Source organism: Drosophila simulans, chromosome 3L (assembly GCF_016746395.2).
Source record: "Drosophila simulans strain w501 chromosome 3L, Prin_Dsim_3.1, whole genome shotgun sequence".
NCBI lineage: Eukaryota > Metazoa > Arthropoda > Insecta > Diptera > Drosophilidae > Drosophila > Drosophila simulans.
In genome coordinates, this window is record NC_052522.2 from 4,096,718 (window position 1) to 4,118,265 (window position 21,548).

Here is a 21,548-nt window from a genome sequence, read left to right on the forward strand (position 1 = left end):
AGTTTCCCTGTATGGAACATCTTCCAGTGGCATGTTCGTTGTTTAAGTCTTTCGATTTGGCATTGGGCCAATAATATCAGCTCTTTGGAATCAAGTTCGGCAGGACTGCTACACCAACAGAAACTATTCTGAGAGTTTCGATGTTCTTGACTTGACTTAATTTAAGCTTCAATGGTAATAAGTCAAATCAAGTTCAATAATTACATATTTATGTAATTATGGCATCTATACAATCAGTGATTGCTTTATACGTAACTTACATAAATACGAACAGTTTCTAAGAGTAAGATGACATTAGATGGATAATCATGATGCTAATATAGAACTAGTACTAGAATGTTGTCGGTGTCTTTGATTACTTGGCCAAGTGATTCCCAATTGACAATGTCAACGGGATACGTTTTTAATTTACCTTGATTAATGGCATTTATCATTCTTGACTAGACGCGCGTCTAATTGAGTCACAGAATTCTCGTACCCGATGGAATGACAAATTGAGAGCAGAGCAAGGTCAACAATTTGGGGCCTTACTTGAATCATGCCCTAATTGAGAATCCCCAATAGTGTTCCTATATTATTACCAACCATCATCACTGATCCATATTATTAGGGATTATTATTTGTTTCCATTTTAGGCTGGCGCCGGTATGGGAAATTCATTTTACAATTTGAATGTGCGAATTTTGTGCTTTGGCGTGCTAGCCGAGATCGCCGAGTGTGAACCCCATTTGAAATGTGCCCACTTTTCCCAGCGAGAGAGCTGCCCAGAGATATCAGTTGATTGAGAGATCGGCAGACTGGGAGATCCCAAGAGAAGCCTGTATATAAAGCTCGGCTCCGAGGTCCGATCGCTCAGCCGAATCGAAGACGCGATCGCGTTGGTCACGCAGGCCACGAAAAGACCCACAAGTCAATCTCCGAAGAAGCTTCAGCGGGTGAAGACGCGTCTCCAGTCTCCGGTCGTCCGGTTCTCCAAAAAAACACTCAGTCTGATAACGTGATTCGGACGGTGAACGTCGGTACGTCGCGTTGCCGCTCGATATTCCGGATATATGATCGCATATATATAATATATAATATCTCGCCATGAAGTCGATGTGCTGTGTTAGTGCTGTGATCACACTCCTGCCCCTTGTGCTCCTCCCTCCGCCCACTGGCGCCCAGTTTAATCAGCGCAGGCAAGGTAGTCGCACTCACTTAATTAGTAGAGAGCTTTTCGCTTTGCCATATCTATCTATCTAACTACAACTATCTAAATTCTATAGAACTTTTACGACCGATCTAAGCAAACAACAAACCAGTTTTACTAACAGCGAATCTCGAAATTTAATCAAAACCATTAAAAAATCAACGCATCTAAATGAGTTTAACCCAGATGGACCAAATACCGATTTGCAAAGCCCTCTAACCTGTGACAACTTGACAACATCTTCAAGTTCAATGGCGAGTTCGTTGTTTGAGTCTTTCGATTTGACAGCGGTCCGCATGCGGCGATTTGTATTAACTGCAAAACAAACAATCATCACCGGTTATTCACAACGAAATTTTTGGCTCATTGTATTCGAGTTCACTACCAATTCACAAAACCAGTCACCAAGGTCGGATTTTGATTCGGACACCGACTTAAACAGGTGTTTATTACTTGCGGGGCGTTCCCTTAGAGCACGTATCGCATTGTGACCGGTACTCGTAAAGTTCGATTGAGGTATAGACTTCTAAGATTCCATTGACCAGCAAACGACGATCTTTACGACTTTCTAAGATTGTTAAGCTTATGAGAAAGTCTTATGCAAGTCTATTTTACATCGCATACAACGCATTACTACTTAAGAAATTGTCAGGCCTTTAGAATTTGTTGTATATCTACTGTCAATATTGAGCTCTGAATCACATTAGAAAGAGCTTAAGCTTAGATATTAATTATTCAAGCATAGCGAAATGTTAGCTTTTAGAATGGTTTGAAATACAAATAAATCACTTAAGACAACAAGGAACCATCTTTTGTTATTTTTTTTGTTCACGCGAAGTATAATAATAGAGCTTGAGTGTTTTCAGATGCCGATTTTGTTTAGAATTTTGTGTTCTGGCTGGTGATAGATTGTTGACTTGCTAAGAGGTGTCAGAAAGTAAATGACTAAATCTGCCATTCCCATAAATGACTCATATTTGGGAGAAGGCTAATCCGTTTAACACATAACTAACCAAACCATAATGAGAATAAACAAAGTTACTACTTTGTTCTAAAAATTAGAACAAAATCGGGGAAATTGTTAACAAAAAAACCTAAACTTCAAGTTTATGTATGACACTTATACGAGAAGCTAACGAAACGATGACCCATTTCTTTGTTATCCAGTTCGCCAGAACTGCATCACCCCCGAGAACTATTATGGCAGTTGCGTGGCCCTGACCTACTGCCCCCAGGTGGTGAACATCTTCCAGACCACCAGCAGGGATCGGGCCCAGCGGTATGTGATCGCCCTGCAACGCAGCTGTGGCACCCGCAACATCAACGGGGATCCGGTGGTAGGGACACATCTTCAGTCTATCCTTCCACTTTCCATCCTTGCTAAGCTTTGCCCCGCTCCTCCCACGTAGATTTGCTGCACTGAACCCAGATATAACCCGGTCACAGAACGTCCACGGAATCCCTTCTTCCCCAGCGAGCCAACATTCATTGGTCCACAGCCGCCGCCGGAAGTTCCAGACAATCCCTTCCTTATCCCCACGCCCAGGACTACGACCACCACGACAACCACGACGACTACCACTCCAGCTCCCATTCCGGAAACCTCGGCGGCTCCTCTTATAGAACCACGGGGAACCGTTTGTCGCGGACCAGATACAAAACCAGGAAACTGTATGGGTGAGTTAATCTGAGAATTCAAACTGAAAAGTTTTATTTTGTTATCAATGTACACACGTGTTTCTTGTTTTTGGTTCGATGTGCTCGCACGTTTTTGCTTTAAATCTTTAAAATGTATTTTATTGCGCCTTTGACGTGTTTTGCTTATATTTAAATGGCATTTTTTGCAAGGGAAGAGCCCAAAAATCAATTATACCTGATGCATTGGCAGGAATAATAAGTTAAAACCTGTTTCTAATTAGAAAGCATTGTATGCATGAAAGTAATATAAACATTCGTTTCGTACAGTTTCATTTGATGAACGCCAACAGTTCATCTGATTATCCAAAAGAGTTTTCTAAATGATTTTCCTCAGAAGCCGAATTGAAATGTATTTACATATCCCATTTAGAAATCAAGGAGTGTGCCTCACTGCTGAATGAGCTAAGGTCAAGGTCGCAGGACGCGACCTTTGCCAATTTCCTGCGTGCCTCGAACGCGGTCTGCCAGAACAAGGGCACCCAGGTGTGCTGTCCCACTGGCCAGGGCATCACCAACACTACTCCGGCACCGTCTCAAATAATACCCGAAAACACGGACGAAATTCCACGTCGGTTGCTTAATGTGGAGGAGGGATGTGGCTCTACGGTGGGATACTACAAGAAGATTGTGGGCGGTGAGGTTAGTCGCACGGGGGCGTGGCCCTGGATCGCACTCCTCGGATATGATGATCCCTCCGGATCGCCGTTCAAGTGCGGAGGAACCCTAATCACCGCCAGGCACGTGCTCACCGCGGCCCACTGCATCAGGCAGGATCTGTAAGCAAAAACTCCTTTGCTATTGGATTTTAATTCTAACCTGAGTCAATTTTCTAAGGCAATTTGTCCGTTTGGGAGAACATGATCTGTCCACGGACACGGAGACTGCCCATGTGGACGTTAACATAGCAAGGGTGAGCCAATTAATCGAGCATTTTAAATGGATCAGCTTACTCACAACCTTATGCCCCTTTTCAGTACGTATCCCATCCGGACTACAATCGCCAGAATGGACGCAGTGACATGGCCATCCTTTACCTGGAGCGAAACGTGGAGTTCACCAGCAAGATCGCTCCCATCTGCCTGCCGCACACGGCCAATCTGCGCCAGAAATCCTACGTGGGCTACATGCCGTTCGTCGCCGGGTGGGGAAAGACGGTGGAGGGCGGTCAGTCCTCCCAGGTGCTCAATGAGCTCCAGATCCCCATCTACGAGAACGATGTGTGCGTGCGGAGTTACGCGAAGGAGAAGCGATACTTCTCAGCGGATCAGTTCGACAAGGCCGTACTCTGCGCCGGAGTCCTGTCCGGTGGTAAGGATACGTGCCAGGGCGACTCCGGTGGTCCGCTAATGCTGCCAGAGCAGTATCAAGGCCAGCTACGGTTCTATCTGATTGGCGTGGTGTCCTACGGTATCGGTTGTGCCCGACCAAATGTGCCTGGAGTTTACTCCAGCACACAGTACTTCATGGACTGGATCATCCAACAGGTCCGGGACACACCCTGATTTGCCATCGCCCTCGTGCTTCACCTAGCTCATAAGATCCCTAACTTAAAGCAAACCCATAACCAGCCGAAAACTTGTTCAATGCGAACAAAACGATTGATTTAAGATTCATTATGATATTAAACGCTTCAATACGATTTTATAATCCTTAACGTTGATAATATACATTTAAATTTATTTCACATTTATTGCTACTATGTAGTATGTTGCACTAGTAACTTTGATCGCTATATGTTGTATGTACATTGTGATGTAACTTGTGATGCACTCAGTACTTTTTGAGTGCAAATATTGACACTTCTTGCTTTGTTCTCAGGACGTCTAATCCCTGTGCCCGATGCCTGAAGGCAGAAGGATTCCTTTTTTTTTTGGGTCACAGCATCTTATGCAAATCGAGCGCAAGACGCCCATCAATCATTCTGGTAATGATCGCGTCTTGGGCGAACCCGCAGAAGGGACAAAAGGGGCTAGGGGTGCACATATGTAAATGCGGGGTAAGAAGGCTGCCTGCGATCCTGGACATGAGCTGCATTGTAATTGCTGCGGCAGCCACAAGCGGATTTGCATAACTCAGGAGGGGATGGAATGCCCATGGTATCGCATGGGCGCCATCTACTGGAGGGGAACAATGGGTTGCCTTCCCCAATCTTCCCTCCTGCTTTCTTTTCTCCGGCGGCAGATGAACAAATCAAACGTTGGAGTACAAAAGCACGACGAATCCTTTTTGAAGTCAGAACGCCTCCCGCGCATTTGTGGCCATGTGGTCTGGTTTCCCTTGAGATTCAAATCGCATCTGGCAGATGATTTATTTCGAAGAAAGAGTTCATTAAACTGCATTCCCTTGAACTATTCTATCCTGTACTCCTTACAATCAAGATGCAATCACAAGAGCGAAAGTAAATCGTTTTGAGATCCTCATCCATCCGATCATCATCATCATCAATAATGCCAACAAAATTTGCATGCTCCGCGATTTTTGCACCAAATTTGCATACCTAAGCCCATGCCACAAGGGTGTTAATTTGCTCATTACCCGATCCCTTAGATCGCACATCTTCATCGCCAATCTGAAAGATATTTTTGCAAGGGTTCGCAAGGATCGCAAGGATCGCAGGGAGGTTCGCCAGGATATTGCCTTTTTGCGGCGTCAAGAGGCGAACAAAGGAATTGCCCACAATCGCAAATGTAAACACGATCCGTCAATTTCAATGGGTGCAATTGTGATCTATGATCTCGATGATCTTTCAATTTGCCATGATCAATGAGGGCAATTGTCAGGTATTGTGTCATTATATTCAATTGGTAATATAATGTTAGAAAAACCTTCTTTTAAAATTACACAGATATGAAACAAATTAGCTTTTTACTTTTAAACATTATTATAACTTTTTATTGATAGATAAATAATGATTTTATTACAGTGTTTTAGAATAGATCACAGAGACTACAAACTAATCGTTGACTTAAAGCTCCTTAAATCAAGTTATGTTTCAGACGAAACTAATCTAGTTGAATTGCACTGGAATCAAAACGATTTGGGTGTGGGTAACCCAATCTGGCACTACGAATGGCATCCATCCAATCTTCTCCAGAACTAAGCCTCCGGTGAAGGCGCACTCCTCTTGAGGGCAAGCACCTCGTTCAGAGCGGGACTGAGTGCCAGGGCGGGATTGGCCACTGCGATGATGTTGTCACCCGCCGCGGAGATGACCTGGACTCCACTGAGAGCTGCGCCCGAGGATGTGCCACTCAGATCCACCGATTCCCGTGGCGGCGACGAGGTCTCCATCTGGCGGGAGACGGGCGATCGCTCACCTTCCATTCCATTGCATGGCGTCTGTGGAGGATTAAATGGTTTTCTCTTATTCTTGGGCCTTTCCCGGGGAGCGGAATGCCCTCGCAGAGCTCCAACACATACTCACTGGCATGGTCGGCGAGCTGGAGTTGCTGAACGAGAAGCGCGAATCGTTGTCCTCATAGTCAGCCGCCTTGCTGAGTCTGGAAATGAATTGAAATATCATAAACTAATGTTTAGCTTATATATATATATATATTTAAAACTAATTTGTAGTTTTGACCTTATACTCACGAGAACTTGGCAATTTCCGAAAGATCGAATGGCGGCTTGGCGAACTTTTGGTACATGGCGAACAGATTGTAGCGCGAATCCTCGACAGCTTCCTTTATTTTTGGGTTGGATTTATCAACAAGATCGGGGATTAGAGACTCTCAATCGCATTTCAATGGAACCAAATGGAAGCTAAGCGAGGCAAGAGGCAGTTGCGTGGAAAGAGTGTTTTGGAGGCCAAGGAAGAAGACACGTGGATCGTTGGTTTTGGCAATTTTGTAGGATTTATTTATTGACTCGTAAGTGGGAAAAGGTACAAGAATATATTGCAAAACGACTACTGACTAAATAACTTGGGATTATATCTAATAAGATTCAATTAATAGGGGTTAGTTATTAAATTATAAAGGATTAGCATAGGTTAAACTAATAAACTTTCAAGCAACAAATACTAGCAACTCAACAGTAAAAACTACAAAAACTCAAACATTTACGAATATATCTTAGTTCATGCTAATAAAGCTAGAGGATTAGGATTAAAGAATTGAATAAATTAGTGATTTAGTTATTTTCAAAGGTCTTTAAGACCAAATTGACTACACAGACTATATTGGTTATAGTCAGTTTTTAACTAGAAGATTAGAAGTAAGATTTATCAAGTCTACGGCAAAAATACTGTAGTGTGAACTTGGATCCCTCTCCGCAGGTCGGGATATTCTGAGAAGAACCTCTCGACCAGGATTAGTAATTGTGTTCTGGCGTTCGCGAAAGCTGCAAGGCAAATTTTTGGGTTATCAGGGAGCTCCTCCGTCCGGAGGACTCTGAAGCGAAGCTGAAGCACTGCACCGGGCACCGGACCTAAAGCTCTACGGTATCTAGCTTCCTTACCCGGTTCAAGTCGAGCGGCAGCTGGGCAGCCTCCGTGGAGGAGAGTCGCTGTCGCTTGGAAGGCACGGCGGAGTCACTGGACTCGCAGTCCGTGTCGCCAGGAGCCCGTCCTCCGCCCGATCCCGCTCCCTGCGACGGCAGCTGGGTGAGCAGACCACCGTACCGGGCAATGCTGGCCGAGTGGCCGAACCCAGCATCCTTGACAATCTGCCGAGCCAGGGGGAACAGCTCATCCCGGCGGGTCAGCAACCAGATGGTCTGGGGATTACGACACAGCTGGGCCGCCGCCTCATTGACGCACACCTCGTGCAAGGTCAGCGGCTTCTCCGGCCGCCTTTTGCAATCGAAACGGCCGTAGATGGCCGAGTACTTACGAATCTCGTCCATGCGCCGCGGATCCTGTTCCCCCATGGCGATCACCTGCTCCAGTTCCCGGGTGGTTCGCTTTCTCGTGGTCTGGGCGCGCGGTTCCCTCTGGGGCAGCTGCCTGCCAATCTTATCCGCACACATCGTTATCCGCTGGATCTGCGCTTCGGTCAGAACAGGTGTGAGCTGGGGCGAACTGGAGGAGACCTGGTGGGCGGTGTTCGCCGGGAGGCTACTGTTCGCCGAGGGATGCGGACTGCTCGTCAACGGGTTGGGGGGCAGGACCAGGGGCAAGGGCACCGAAGGAGCTGAGGGACAGGTGATCTGGGTAGCCAAGGGGCCAGCGGGAGCGGAAACCGTGGCGGAAGCGGGCAGGGGAGCTGGGGGAACCGGCGAGGGCACAAAGGAGGAGCCAGAGGGATTGAACGAGGGAAACTTCTGGCGGGGCAGAGCGGGCGTGGTGTCCGCATTGAAGATCAATGCCGGTTTCGGTGGCGTATCGCAGAGACCTGCAAGTAACATGGTATTAGCAAAGTGGTTTTAGAGGAGGAAGTTCATCAAATCAACTATATGTATCCCAAGTCTCATTTTCCTTATTTCACATTGGTCAAACTTACCCAGATGCGGCATCATGGGTCCCTGGAAGAGACCCGGATTGTTGGCCCACTCGTGCAGCGCCTTCTGCAGCCGGCGTACGTGGAGCGGCTTAGAGGCCATGCCCACCAGGGCCATGATCTCGAGGAACTCCTCCTCGCCGGCGTCGTACAGCTGCTGCACATCATCGCCGCCCATTTCCAGCAGGGTGTCATAGTAGGCCAGCAGACTGGCCCTCTGGAGTACCCGGTACAGCTGCACCTCCGCCTCGTTGCCCGGTCGCGATGTGGTGATCACTGGAAGACACAAGCAAGCGTATGCATAAGAAACTGGCTTAAAGAAGTTCCAGCAAAAAATGATATTTATTAAGTTCTGGCCTGCGACGTTCTCACAATGCTACGAGCCTATAAGAAAAAAATTTTAATTAAATTCGCTTTTTCTTACCCAAAAAAAAAAAAAAAACTCGACGGACGTCTGGACCCTAACCCTTTTTTCGTAGAGGCTGAGCAGAGCAAAAAAAAAAAAAAAACTCGAAAGCACACAAAAAGGATGAGGCAAGAGCTGGGAACCAACTCATCTGCATAAGCATGGTGGTTCAACCCCTTCTGAAAGACCAAGGATCCGATACGATCCGCTTTGAGTCGGCAAACTCGTTAGAAATGCGTCACGCATGCGCAAGATGCCAGCAAGGATTGCCAGGATCATCATTTAAATCTTACCTATTCTCTCTTTTTTTTTTTGCTTTTATCACTTTCGATTTTTGGCCCAAAATAGGTATATTTTCATGGGTATATGGGATGGCATCGTGTGAAATATATATGTACATATAAACATATAAAGTCGTACCTACACTTAAATTCATAGGAAACCATCCTGACTAGCCAGCGATTTATTGCTCATACTAATGAATCCCCCGATCGCGGAGACCGTAACTGTTATGGCAGCACAGCTCTAAATGGACGACTCCGATGACGAGGATGATGATTATGTCAAATCGTAAATAATTATGTGAGAATATTTCAGGCGGCGACAACGTCTCCAGCCAGCTTTAATTAATAGAAAAACGAGCTGGCCGGCTAAATTATAACAAACTCAGGGCAGAAAAAGCTGCCTACATCGATTGCCATCCTCCGATTCCACTCGCTCTGTTTTTTTTTTTGTGTTCTGTTGCCTTGGCCAACTGGAAGCCACAAGCGCATCCACCGACGTGCAACACCAAGGATGCGCACTTCGCGCCATTAACCCACGCTCCGCTCCATGGGGTTGTTGCGATTTATGGCCAGGCAGCAAGAATAATTCGCATTCTTAGCCGCTTAATTGGGTATATCATAAATAGTTTGGAAACTAAAATATCAGACCAGTTGCGTCCACTTGAAAGTCAAGTGGTCAACTGCGCGTCGACCTGAACTGAAATCAGTGTCGACTTTGAAAGTGCTTATAAATGTTAGCTAAATCCAGTGAACTAGTAGCTAAGTGACAAGGCTATTAAAACTAGTTAATGAGAGGGTTATAATAGTTACATTTAGCCAGTTTTAGTGAAAGTTTGTAATCCATATTTAAATTGAAGAGATCATGTAGATATATATGTAGATATATATTTCTTAAATTTGCAATTGATCTTGAAATTGAAAAGAACTGTTTACAGAGTGACCGCTGAAGGGTTAATAGCGTGGCCACACTTCTGGTCTATCCCATCACTCGCCTCCCCCCGCTCCCTGCGCCTAACTTGGGTATTTAACGCAGACCTGCGTAAGTCGGGAGTCTGGAGGAGCAAACGGAGAGGGAGGGGGGCAGTCGGTGGCAGCAATAAATAAATGAGACGTGATTTCAATACACAAATAATGCGAAAGGAGGGGGAGGAACGGGGGATCTGGCGGAGCGGAAGGATCGGGAGGCTGGGGAGGCGGAGAACTGGGGACACTTTGTTGTGGCTGCTCCAGCTCCTCTGCTTCTGCGGATTGTTGCTGATTTTTTATTTATTTAATTTGCGGGTTTGCTTGTTTTTTTATTTGCTTTCATTTTTTTTAACCACAGCGTAAGATGCTGCGGCTGCTGTTGTTGTTGTTGTTGTTGTCATTTGCTAAATATGCTGTTTTTATGCGAACGGCAAATGGTGAAGATGGACAAAAAATTAACTGCAGTAACTTTTTAGTTGGCACTTGGCAGCAATAATGACATTCGACGCCACATACCAAGCAGCTGCCCAAGCAGCCAGGAGCAGAAAACGGAAAACCGCGAGCAGCCAGCCAGCAGGATAGACACTCAGAAAAAAGGGTGGCTCGTTCTGATATGATGGCAAAATTGCATTTAATGGAAATTATGATTTATGATATCTTCATATCAACATTTAAAAACTAGCTTAGGTTTGTATGTCTTAACGTATGCTTTTATTATGTGTATTACTTTGACACACTTTTCTCACAGTGCATTTAGAAAATGCGTGAGAGTGCGCCTGTGTGTGTGAGGCTACTATGTGTGCGTGTGTGGAGCGGAGCAGTCAATCGTGCGATCGCTTCGATTATGGGCAAAAAGTAGACGCCGGACTTTGCAGACTTTGACTTGGAGAGTTGGACCTGGAATCGGAACCTGGAACCTGGGACTTGGGACTGGGACTGGGACCAGGGTCTGAATCCTCCTCCTCCTCCTCCTCCTCCCTTCGATCCTGCCTTTCTGCTCGGCAATGGGCAAGTAACCGAAACTATTTCTCATATACAACGATAAATTAAAAGCCAACTTTTTCAACGACCAAATTCTTGTCGATCAAAATTCCATTGGTGGCAATAACTTGGACCGTACGTGCCAATGGCCAATGGCCCCGGCAGAGGAACCATAACCATAACCTGCACAGGAAAAGACTAATGTCTGCCCAAAATATTAAGTGCATTGTTTTCGGGATCATTACGATCTTAATCTTGCTAATTTCAGGGTTTTAATAGGACCTGTTTCGCCATGTCCTTAACTGTATTTTACTTGTATGAATCTAAATAAAAGATGCAATTATATTAAGTGATACCAACTAGATCATATAAGTTGATTGAATCACTAAGAACTGCATAGATATTTTTTTCTGTGTGACGACATCTTTTCCTTCGGCGCTTGAGCATTTTTGCAACGAGAACGCGTCTCGTTGGTTGCCTCCCCTTCCAGCAACTGAGATTTATTGAAATATTTACTACCCTCATCGCTAGGGGTGAGTTTTTTCCGTTTCCTTGCAACGTTTTTTCATATCACCCCTAAGACGCGGCCTATCATCATGAGGTTCGTCTAACGGCTGCCTAGGAAAAGGCATCCTACCTGGCTCTGGCAGGGATCCTATTGGATGAAGTCTGCCATTGCTGCCTTAAGAAATCCTAGACCTTGAGCAGTTATGCAAAGTAAGACACCCCAAGCAATCGAGCACCGAGGAAATGAAAACCGGAACAGGATCCGCTATTTTTTAAGAAATTAAATTACCCAGCAAAGGCAACTTTCAGCGTCCTTTGTTATCAAACGGAGGTCCTTGAAGGCCAGGGACAAGCTCCTTTGGTTTTCCGTTACATAACATTGCCAGACAATGGAAGCTCGCGAAATGAGCGCGAAAATTGCAGCATGTGGCTGGCGGAGATTCGTTTGCCTGCAGGCAAGCTTTGTCAAAGGATTCGTTGCGGTCGAAGAATCAGGATTGGACACAATAACATTCATAGAAGGGGAGACATCTGCATGAGCCAATGACGAAAGGATGTGCATGGCTTTCGGAGATAAATCAGAACCTGTATCGGGTATTTTTTTAAAAGCGACAAAAACTATATTCAATTTCCATCAACATAAACCATTTTGTAATCCATTGAATACTACAATATATACAAAATGCATATTAGAAAGAATTTCTAATAGAAAATTTTAAATAGTTTCAATAAAATTTGTACCCTTTCCACAACTGTACCTTGATTATCAAAGTTGTTTTTTAAGTGGGAACTTAAAAAGCCTTCTACTTCTATCCACAACTGTACTGTGTTCAGTAGTGGCACAGTAATATCCTTGGAAATCCTTTTCACAAATGCACAGCATCAATTAATATTGATAATACTTACTTGTTCCATTCGCATTCCTTCCAAAGATCTTGCCCTGCGGACTCATGATGGGACTGGAGGAGGCCGACGGCGCACCCGAGAGCGATCTCTGTCCCTCGGATAGTCCGCTGGCTACGGACAGATTGTACAGATCCTCCGTCTTGGGCATTTCCAGACTGGTGGTCAGCAGCTGTGACTGTGTGGCGGAGGCGGATGCAGATGCGGAGGCGGATTGGCTGTGTCCTTTGCTGCTGGTGCTCGCAGCCGGCGATGGACTGGATGTGGATGTGGTGGTGGCCACCGCCGTCGTGGGAGTTGTGGGATTCGAGCTCGCGTCCATTGCGATAAAACTCGTTGGCAAACGATGACGAATGAAATTAACGCGATTGGCACGGAAGGCGATCAAATACCAGGCACAAACACAAAGAACCAGGACGAAATGCATGCAAACTAGGATCTAGGATCAGGGATCGAGGATCGGAAGAGTACTACAGGCTACGATTAACTACACTAGATAAATAAGTCTCTTTAGGGAGATTCGAACAGAAGATTGTAACGGCAGTAACGAAACTCGCGCCACTTTCAGTCTCTCTGATTTCTGCGATCCGCTCAGCTCGAGGCCAGACGAACTTCTGTGCTCGAATCCCAGAACGGACATCTGAGGAACCCTTTTGGAACCGGCCGACGACAGCGAAGCCAACGAAGCCACCCGAAGTCCACCCGAGTGCCGGGCGCTTTCGTTTTCTATCAGCAGGGGCAAAAAAAGGGTTAAAATCAGGGATAAAAACAAAACCAAACAATTTGTTTGGTGAGTGAGGGACGTAGGACATTGGTTTCCAGGTTTGAGGGTTACTTTTTGTCTGCCGATGCTCAAGATTCTCTTATTAGAGAACAATCGTTCTCTCTCTCTTCGCAATTGAGCGACTTTGAGTGAGTTTTTGTGCTCCGCCTCTTGAGAAGCACTCAAAGATTTGGAATGCCTTGGGTGCCCGAGAGACTATCCATAAGATCCTTTTAATGTTTTTTTGGTGAAGAATTCCGTTAAATCTGTTGGGAATATTCAAATTTCAGCAAAAAAAAAGAAATAGGTTGTATAAGATTGCATAACCCTTTTCCCATGTCAAATGAATCATTATGCAACTGCATTTTTTTTCGTACTAGAAAAGAAAAATCTGCTTTCCTTTGCCGCCAAAATTCGAAAATATTTAAATATCTTTAGGGAAAATATATAATTAAAATTTTGTCAGCAGTTTCCTGTGGAAAACGAAGAAAGAGCTGATTGTAAAATATGATATATATAAGAAATTAATTAACGTATGTATTGTTACTATTTCTTGTTTTTACCCAACCACATTCATACTCAAATGCTTATATAACTGAAGATTTTTTGTATTTATTTTGTATATACAAAAACAGTTTACCATAGGGCGTTATCAAATAGGGGAATACTTTTAAAGATTGCCGTCTACGCTACCGATAATCGTAATAGTTAATATAGTTGCTTTCTGGATTTGGAGCCATTAGAGTTAGGTTTAGGTATGAATAGATTACACTAGGATGGAGTTACGTTAGCAGTCGAAGAGCGGGAACCCCTGGAAACAATCGTAGGCTACACCAGGCTGGTCCTCAGTCCTGGTAATCGCCACAAGAGCGGGGTTCCTCCCGCACATGGTGTCAGTGTGTCCTTTGCGAGATTCCTCACTATAAGTTATTCACGCTGATGATCTGGTTGATCCAGCCGATGAAAGAGGACGTCTTCACATAGACGCCGGGCACATCCTGTCGCCCGCAGCCGAATCCCCAGGAGACGAGGCCGGCCAGCTCGTAGAACCCATCATCTTGGCAAACTAATGGACCACCTCCATCGCCCTGGCAGGCGTCGTGTCCCTCCTCTCCGCCGGCACAGAAACTGGAGGCGGGCAGGATGAAGATCTTCTCCGTCACGGCGTTCACCTTCCGGATGCACTCCGTATCGCTCACAATGGGAATCTCCGCCTCACGCACTCGCAGGGGAATGGGACCAGCTTAAAAGATGACCAGAAGTTAGAGGTTTCCAAAGTTATTGTAAGTATCTAGTAGGTACCTTCTCCCATATATCCGTATCCTGTCACCGTGCATCGCTTGCCCGCCGCATGGCTGACTCCTCGTGCAGGAAGACACACCAAGCACACTCCATCTCGTAGCTCCGCTTGACCATGGAGCTTCAGGAGAGCAATATCGTTGTCCAGGGTCTGGCTATTGTGGTTGTGATGGATGTAGGTGGTGGCCACGCGCAGTGTCTGTGCTCCTGGACTGCCGTATTTGCGGGTCAGATCGTAGTCCCCTACACGCACGTAGATAGCATCTCCGGAACGAACAATGCTGGAAAAGGAATAATGTTAGGAATCATATCTCCCTTGTTAAAGGAGTAACCACTTACTTGGTCACACAATGGGCTGCGGTGAGAACCCACTGGGTTCCGATTAAAGCAGCTCCACATAGATATTGATTCAAGGAGTTGATCAACGCCACCTGCCAGCACCACTCTCCATTCTCGCCATCCTCTCCTCCCACCACACGTGCCCTTCGTCTTCCGCTGAAGTTCGACTGGAGTCCGTAAAGAGACCTCTGTTGGTAGTATTCCGGAAACACCAGATCCGGCTGATTCGCCTGAGCTTGGTGATTGTGATACGAACGCAGTTGGTTACTCTGTAGACTGCTGGACTCCACTAGGTCACCCAGCTTATCGTTGTGAATCTGGATGGGCACAATGGCGGATCCCAGGACCAATCTCTCATTGGATTTGTTGAAGTTTGGAGAGTATCCGGCGGCGGAGGTCATCTGGCGAGCTGTTCTCTGCACTCCGTACTTGGCACGGGCGTAGGAGACGAAAGATAGAGCCTGGGATCTTCCAGTTCGCAGAGTTCCCTTCACACCACACACATACTTGGAGTAGACATGTGGCCGTGGAGTCGTGGTGGTTGTAGTTGTCGTCGGAGGCGTGGTCATCGGTGGCTGAGGTTGTGGAGGAAGTCCCGGTCCGGAAACTGGATAGTAATCTCCGTAGTTGGGCGCCGGCGGCGGTGGCTGGTAGGGATTGGGGTGGTGTGGCGCCATCTGGGGTGGAGGTCCCTGTGGCGGTGGGTTGTTCATGTAGGAGTAGGGTGGTGTCTGTGGGGGATATGCCTGGGGTGGACCAATGGGCGGTGGCGGCGGTGCCGGGTAGTAGGCGGTGTCGTTGCGCGTCTGGAACTGCTGCTTCTCAAGGATCTTGCTCTTGGGCGCACAACAAATCTGGCCGGAACGCTTGCAGCGGAACAAGTCAGTCATCTCGGCGTTTTCTGGGGGAATATTATGTTAATCGATGATCCAAAGAAAGAATCCAATGAGTACTTACTGAAGCAAGTGAAGCTGAGCAGGCTGACGATGCAGGATCCTGGGCATTCCTCTCGCGGATCGGGACTCGGGGTATTGTGCAGGACATATGGTGGAGCAGTGGGCGAGGCCGTTGGCGACGGCGTGGGTGGTGGCAACTTGGGCTTGGGAGCTCCGGCTCTTGAGTTGTCGCAGCACACGGAGCCCTTGGCACAGGTTGTGGGTGTGGAAACCAGCACCGAGGGTCTCTCGCAGAAGGCGGCCATAATGTTGAGCAGACAGAATCCGGGACAGCGAGGCACCTGAATCGGAGCCTGAGGTGGCGGCGGTGGTGGAGATGGCGAGTTCAGAGTGCTCTCCGCAAAGGATATGATTTGAGAGAGGAAGTCACCACCTCCTCCGCCTCCAGAGGACGAAGATGGGGGTGGTGGCGGTGGGGACGCGGGACGAGCGGGCTTGACTGCTGGCTTGGGGGCATGCTTGATGGCCGGCTTGGTGGGCGGAGCCTTGGAGGAGGGTGGTGCCTCCGAGGCACCTCCAGTCACACAACAGCTTCCTTCTCCGGGACAGAAAGCATCGGAATCGATGTCATCACAGAAGATGGCGAATATTCCATTCATGCACTCGCCCTCGCATTCCTTCAGCACCTGACCCTGACCTTGTCCGGACTTCAGCTTGTTGCTGAGTGGAGGCTCCTCCTCCTCGCCATCCTCCTCCGTTTCCTGCTCCTCCTCTTCCTCGGCTGCCTCCGTCGTTGTGGTGGTCGGATGCTTTTTGTGTTTGGTGGGCTTCGGAGAACTGTTGTTGATTCTAGCCGGTTCTGGAGTTGTGGTAGTACTGGTGGTGGTAGTAGTGGTACTCGTAGACGTACTGGAACTCTTGGCGGGAGCCGATTTTTCGGACAGAGTCTGGTTGGGCTTCAAGTTGCTCATGTGTTCTATTGGAAAATCGAAGGTTTATAGAGACTAATGGTAGAATCCAATGTGGATTACTTACTGGCTGGAATGTAGATATCCTTGGGCAGCTTGCCATTGGAGTACTCATCCAGGGAGACGCAGCACTTGGTGCCCTCCTTGCACAGTCCATCGCTGGTCAAATAGGCCTCACAGTACTCCGCTATGCGATCGGCCACGCAAACTCCAGTGCAGTCTTCTGAAAATATTGAATATATGAAGGTTTGGAAAGTCACATAAGTCTATAACCATTTGTTTTCCCTAACTCACTGTTTGCATCATCGGCCTTGGTGGCCTCCTCCTTGTCCTTGGGTTTGGCAGTAGCCACTTTCTTGGTGGTGCTCGGTTTCTTTGTGGTGGCCGCAGTGGCTTTCGTGGTGGAGCTAGTGGCAGGTCGCTTGGTTTGTGGCTTTGGTTTTGGTTTTGGAGTGGTGCTTGTTGTGGTGGTTCTCTTTGTGGTGCTAGTGGTGGCCACCGTGGTGGTGGTCCTCTGGGTGGTAGTGGTGCTAGCAGTGGTTGTGGTTTTAGGCGTTGTGGTTGCTCTCACAGCAGTGGCATTCTTGCCGGCTAAAAAGATGATTTCGTTGAGATGTAAAATTAAAAGTGATTTATATTTTAGCTTTACCTGGAGCATTCTCTATGCAGCATTTCATGTTGGGCGAAGGACAAGCCACATCGTCTAGAACTTCGTAGCAAATCAAAGTGGCCAAAGTGTGGACACATACTCCAGGGCAATCCTTGGAATCTGCAGTGCTTGTTATGGTGTCCAAAAGACCTAAAAAGAAAGACAAATGATGTAGGTAAGGGAATTCATTCTTTCTCCAGAATTCTTAAGATACTCGAAGTTAATTCTCACCTGATAGGAAACTGCCAGCCAGGGATTCATCCTGAGCCTGTGATGGCGATGGCTTACTGACCAGCAAAATGCTGAAGATCAGGGGCAGAACAAGGCGGCTCATTGTGCTCGAATGTCTTGGCATAATTCGATGGTCCAAAATGGTCAGCACGTGTTCATCTCTTAACAAGAATCTGGAGGAGAGACAGAGAGAAAGATAGAGGTGAGATTATTAGCGATGGTCAAGTGAAAGTCGAGGTGGCCGCCACTGAATCATCATGATTCCGGGCCGAGTAACCTCGGGCCCCCCAGTGACGTAATGCGGCAGCTTGGAGCAGGGGCATCATCTGCTGCCACGAGCCCAGAGATCATTGGCCTAGAAAGAAGATCATCAACAGCATCATCATCGAGATATTACCACGGGGAGGCAAGGTGTGTGATAAGCCCGAAACCAGTTTGGACATTTTGGTTCTGGTTCTGCGTTGCAGGTGCCCCATTTCAATATTACGTATACGTAGCGGTGCCTGCCGCCGCCTAACGGATGCCACTCCAGCTCCATTCCGGCCATAATCCATGTATCTGGGTTGCCCAGAACGAGTATGGAAGCCGACGACCCAAAACTGGTTACACATACTCAAGAAAACTCAACAAAAAATGTAAAGAAGACCATGCAAATTATTATGGGCAGGCAGAGAGGTCGGTAAAAGCCAGGGCATTCTTGGGCCACAATTAACGAAATCGTTTAATGAATGAAATAGAAAGTACTTAGTACGAAATGAAACCTGGCCGATAGAGATCTCGGATGTTCCAGCGAAAGTGCACTTTAGGTTTCGGAAACTGAATCGGAATGGGATTCGGAATCGGAATCGGACTTCCCCAATCACGTGCGGTCCAAACAAAAGCTTTCTACAAACCGGAAATTTCTCAACGCTGCGAGCAGAAAATGTGGAAAAAATGAAAACATTATTATGTTTATTTGGCCAGCTGATAGGGCTAGAAAGTGCTAGCACGTATTTTGGGTCAAGTGAGTCGTTTCGTTTCTCCTCTGGGTAACACATTCCTGCCCCATTCTGTCAGTCCAAGTCCAGCAATACCAGCGGTATCGCCACGCCTACGCCACCATGAATACCAAGTCCGGCACCAAAACCAAAAACTAGGTCAGATGCATAAGGCGCGACGGCATTAACACCGAAACACCGATCGTTCTTCTCTCTTTCCGTCGAGTTCGGTTCCTCAGTTCTTTGATTCTTCGATTCTTCGGTTGCTCGGTTGTTCGGTTCTTGGCACTGGTATGATATGGGCTGGGAATCGAATCACTTGGCATTCCAGTTGAATTTGAATTTCACGCCAGGCGAAAGAAAAAGAAAAGATTTCTTTCATAACAAATAGAACCGTTTGGCTTAACTGTAAACCGTACACTGTAACTACGATAGTTGATTTGTCAATTTGCAAAACGATTCGGGTCTCTTTTGTTTGGTTTCTTTCGTTTTTAGCACTTCCATAAAAGTCCCGACTGGAGAAATAAAGACACGCGAAGCAACGTAGAAGACCACGATGTCGAAGAGTTGGAGGAATTCTTCGCCTTAGGCTCGTCGCGCGAACAAGTTAAGCGACTTCTGTTTCTCGGTTATCCCCACACCCGTCTCTTTTCTTTCTTTGGGATCTCGAGATCGTAAGATCTTCAGATCTTAACGGTATGTTCGCAGACGCCTAACTGTGAGCTGGCAGCCAGGAGAATTGCCATCGATCTGGAGACCCACTTCTAGCTAGAGTCCGATATGCAAAGTCCGAAACCAGCGAAAACAGGTAGGAAAAGCCACTCACAAAGGTTTCTGTTTAAATTAGAACGATCCTCGGTATCTCTTTTGTGTGTATATATAGTATCTGTATATAGTAACTGGAGGATGCGATCACGACGCGACTGCACCTTGCGAAAGCCAAAAGCCGACTGACCAGCACTCAAGGTTCTCAGCGATGGTAAGCCGCCAAGGCCGGGAATTCTCCGGAGAAAGTGTGTGGCAGAGGCCGAGCCTCTCTCCCGAGAAGAGCGGCGATCGTTTCTCTTAGCACCATCACCTGTTTACCTGGCCCACACCTTGTTTTAACGCTGGGCCATAAAACATAAGCACTGGTGCTCCTAACTCTTCAGAATTCGCCACTTTATCACCGAGGGTACGAACATTTTTATTAGCACCCTTCTTTGCTGTTTTTTTGGCAAATGAAAAAGGCAAAAGAACCCCCGGAGTGTGCCTACTTTAGCGGATTAACGTACCCCTATCCTGTAAATATCATTTTTGCACATTTGCATTGTGTCCGCGGCTTAGTTATGCAAATCTCAAGTGCCCGGCTTGCATATACTCTTCTGCCAACATCTTGTTACATATGCTAATTTGCAACTCCTGATCCCCGATCCCGAGTCTTGAGGAGCTGTTGACGTCGTCCTGTTGCCAAAACATTGCAGATTGCAATTACGAGTGTACGCGAATCTAATGAGCAACTAAGTGCATTTGCATATGCGAAAATTTGCTGGGAAAATCGAGTAAGCCGATGATCCCGGGATTTGCGGTGAGTCCGGAGAATCAGTCATCAGTTTTGTATAAGTACGTGAAAGAAAATAGTATTTAATTAGGGTGGTAATGGCAACTAAATCTATCTATTTTATCCTATAGGAAACCAATGTGCTGAAGAATAAATAAATTAGGTGTATGTTTAAGTAAATAATACTCATACATATATATATTATATTATTATCTTTCTGCTAAGCTTGAGATATTAAACAGATAGTACTAATTAGTATCGCCACCCATTTCCTATCCATTGTCTAGACATTTCCAAGATCCGATGTCTAGGCAAATGAGCACAGAGACAATCCGCCTGCGTGTCCTTCGCGGATGTTCCCAGGCTCCTTTCGTTCGATTCCCCGAGAGACACGCAGCCGTCGCGCATCCTTCGTTTCGGGGCAAAATCTTCTCAAGACGAAACTTCACACGACCAGATCGACTAGAAATTTGAATAAAGTGCTGCATAAAAAAAAACCGAAAGTGGTAAAAAAAAGTGAAAAAAGTTCATAAAAAAAAAAACGAGAGAAAAAAGGATTTATCATTCCGTGCGAGTTTTATACCTGGTCCCGAGGACCTCAGGCAAATAGATAAGGAGTTGGTGGTGGTGGTTTGGCCTTCGTCCTGCGTCCTTCGTCCTGCGTATGCAAATCGCTCGCCCGAGTCCGCGATGATTCCTTTTCAATTCGAACAATGCCGAGGGTCGCCGCCCTGTCCTTTGGCCACACATGTTTGCGTCTGCGTTTTTTCTGCATTAATCGTCCTATTTGGAAAAAAAATGATTAAACCCTTTCGTTCGGTACATTTTTTTCCAAGATTTTTCCCCGTTTTTTTTCGAGGTTCATCTTTTTTTTGCTTAAGTCATCCCGTTGTTGTAATTTCACTTTTCCGTGAGAACTTTTGATGGGTTCGGATGGAAATAGGATGCTCAGGTGGGACACAAAAGAAGATTTTTTTGGAAAAAATGTAGTTTTATTTCGAATAAAACCGGAATAAAGAAAAAGAAACGAGAGAGTTTTGGTGTTCACCTTAATGTATAATATTTAAAATGTAATGTTTTATAAAATCTACATACTGAGCATTAATAAATTACTAAGTTTAGTTAAGCGTTGTTAGGTATTGTAACTACTTTGATTTTTCTTAAATTAAGTAGCTTCCTTGTTACATTCTTAGATGTAACTAAATTAAAATGATAGACCCCATCCCGTTGTGGTTGGAATCTACTTTCCAAACGACCTAAGGCGATTTATGTTCGAATAATCGAGGTGCCTGCATTGTCGTGCCCAGCATCCTAAGCAATTCACCCCCCGGCGGGATGAACGATGATGGTCTCGGGCTCGAAAGGATTCGATCCGAGATCTGACCGAGTTTTCTCAATTTGCATACCGAGGGTCGTGAGCTCCTTTGAGGGGTGCTATCGTCGGGGCAAGGGTTTGTCATGGGAACAAAGGACGCATTCATCGCCGAAGAATAGCCGAAATCAATATTTGAGGT

General features: G+C 46.3%; 3 protein-coding genes across 6 annotated transcripts; 1 reads left to right on the plus strand and 2 right to left on the minus strand.

Moving 5' to 3' along the window:
• Positions 1 to 826: 826 nt before the first annotated feature.
• LOC6736729 (venom protease) lies at positions 827 to 4,566 on the plus strand. 2 transcript variants are annotated; one of them, XM_016170827.3, is made up of 6 exons: positions 828 to 1,183; positions 2,357 to 2,526; positions 2,599 to 2,866; positions 3,258 to 3,663; positions 3,722 to 3,797; positions 3,862 to 4,566. In XM_016170827.3, the coding sequence occupies exons 1-6, from the start codon at positions 1,087 to 1,089 to the stop codon at positions 4,387 to 4,389; spliced, it is 1,545 nt and encodes a 514-aa protein (XP_016030353.1). In that variant the 5' UTR covers positions 828 to 1,086; the 3' UTR covers positions 4,390 to 4,566. The 2 variants fall into 2 exon arrangements, with proteins under 2 accessions (XP_039149594.1, XP_016030353.1); XM_039293660.2 differs by lacking the exon at positions 2,357 to 2,526 and having other exon boundaries at positions 827 to 1,183; positions 2,636 to 2,866.
• A 1,183-nt stretch (positions 4,567 to 5,749) lies between these two features.
• Positions 5,750 to 13,023, minus strand: LOC6736730 (NGFI-A-binding protein homolog). 2 transcript variants are annotated; one of them, XM_016170236.2, is made up of 6 exons: positions 12,376 to 13,023; positions 8,329 to 8,601; positions 7,346 to 8,220; positions 6,479 to 6,570; positions 6,312 to 6,387; positions 5,750 to 6,226 (listed from the first exon to the last, which is right to left on the minus strand). In XM_016170236.2, the coding sequence occupies exons 1-6, from the start codon at positions 12,797 to 12,799 to the stop codon at positions 5,984 to 5,986; spliced, it is 1,983 nt and encodes a 660-aa protein (XP_016030355.1). In that variant the 5' UTR covers positions 12,800 to 13,023; the 3' UTR covers positions 5,750 to 5,983. The 2 variants fall into 2 exon arrangements, with proteins under 2 accessions (XP_016030355.1, XP_016030354.1); XM_016170235.2 differs by having other exon boundaries at positions 6,076 to 6,226; positions 6,308 to 6,387.
• A 699-nt stretch (positions 13,024 to 13,722) lies between these two features.
• LOC6736731 (protein masquerade) lies at positions 13,723 to 19,479 on the minus strand. 2 transcript variants are annotated; one of them, XM_039293379.2, is made up of 9 exons: positions 19,321 to 19,479; positions 17,518 to 17,690; positions 17,287 to 17,436; positions 16,932 to 17,228; positions 16,705 to 16,857; positions 15,731 to 16,645; positions 14,774 to 15,674; positions 14,438 to 14,715; positions 13,723 to 14,378 (listed from the first exon to the last, which is right to left on the minus strand). In XM_039293379.2, the coding sequence occupies exons 2-9, from the start codon at positions 17,639 to 17,641 to the stop codon at positions 14,056 to 14,058; spliced, it is 3,141 nt and encodes a 1,046-aa protein (XP_039149313.1). In that variant the 5' UTR covers positions 17,642 to 17,690; positions 19,321 to 19,479; the 3' UTR covers positions 13,723 to 14,055. The 2 variants fall into 2 exon arrangements, with proteins under 2 accessions (XP_039149313.1, XP_016030356.1); XM_016170234.3 differs by having other exon boundaries at positions 16,705 to 16,860.
• Positions 19,480 to 21,548: the final 2,069 nt, after the last annotated feature.

What these genes read in the sequence shown, in the direction of transcription:
- LOC6736731 (XM_016170234.3), bottom strand. Translation starts at nt 17,641, where the DNA reads ATGCCAAGACATTCGAGCACAATGAGCCGCCTTGTTCTGCCCCTGATC. An exon ending in GGCTGGCAGTTTCCTATCAG is followed by an intron (nt 17,437 to 17,517) that starts GTGAGAATTAAC and finishes CTTTCTTTTTAG; the next exon opens with GTCTTTTGGACACCATAACA. An exon ending in GGATATCTACATTCCAGCCA is followed by an intron (nt 16,646 to 16,704) that starts GTAAGTAATCCA and finishes ATTTTCCAATAG; the next exon opens with AACACATGAGCAACTTGAAG.
- LOC6736730 (XM_016170236.2), bottom strand. Translation starts at nt 12,799, where the DNA reads ATGCATTTCGTCCTGGTTCTTTGTGTTTGTGCCTGGTATTTGATCGCC. An exon ending in TGCCGCTCGACTTGAACCGG is followed by an intron (nt 6,571 to 7,345) that starts GTAAGGAAGCTA and finishes CCAAAAATAAAG; the next exon opens with GAAGCTGTCGAGGATTCGCG. An exon ending in TCGGAAATTGCCAAGTTCTC is followed by an intron (nt 6,388 to 6,478) that starts GTGAGTATAAGG and finishes ATTCATTTCCAG; the next exon opens with ACTCAGCAAGGCGGCTGACT.
- LOC6736729 (XM_016170827.3), top strand. Translation starts at nt 1,087, where the DNA reads ATGAAGTCGATGTGCTGTGTTAGTGCTGTGATCACACTCCTGCCCCTT. An exon ending in ACATCAACGGGGATCCGGTG is followed by an intron (nt 2,527 to 2,598) that starts GTAGGGACACAT and finishes CCTCCCACGTAG; the next exon opens with ATTTGCTGCACTGAACCCAG. An exon ending in AAAACCAGGAAACTGTATGG is followed by an intron (nt 2,867 to 3,257) that starts GTGAGTTAATCT and finishes TATCCCATTTAG; the next exon opens with AAATCAAGGAGTGTGCCTCA.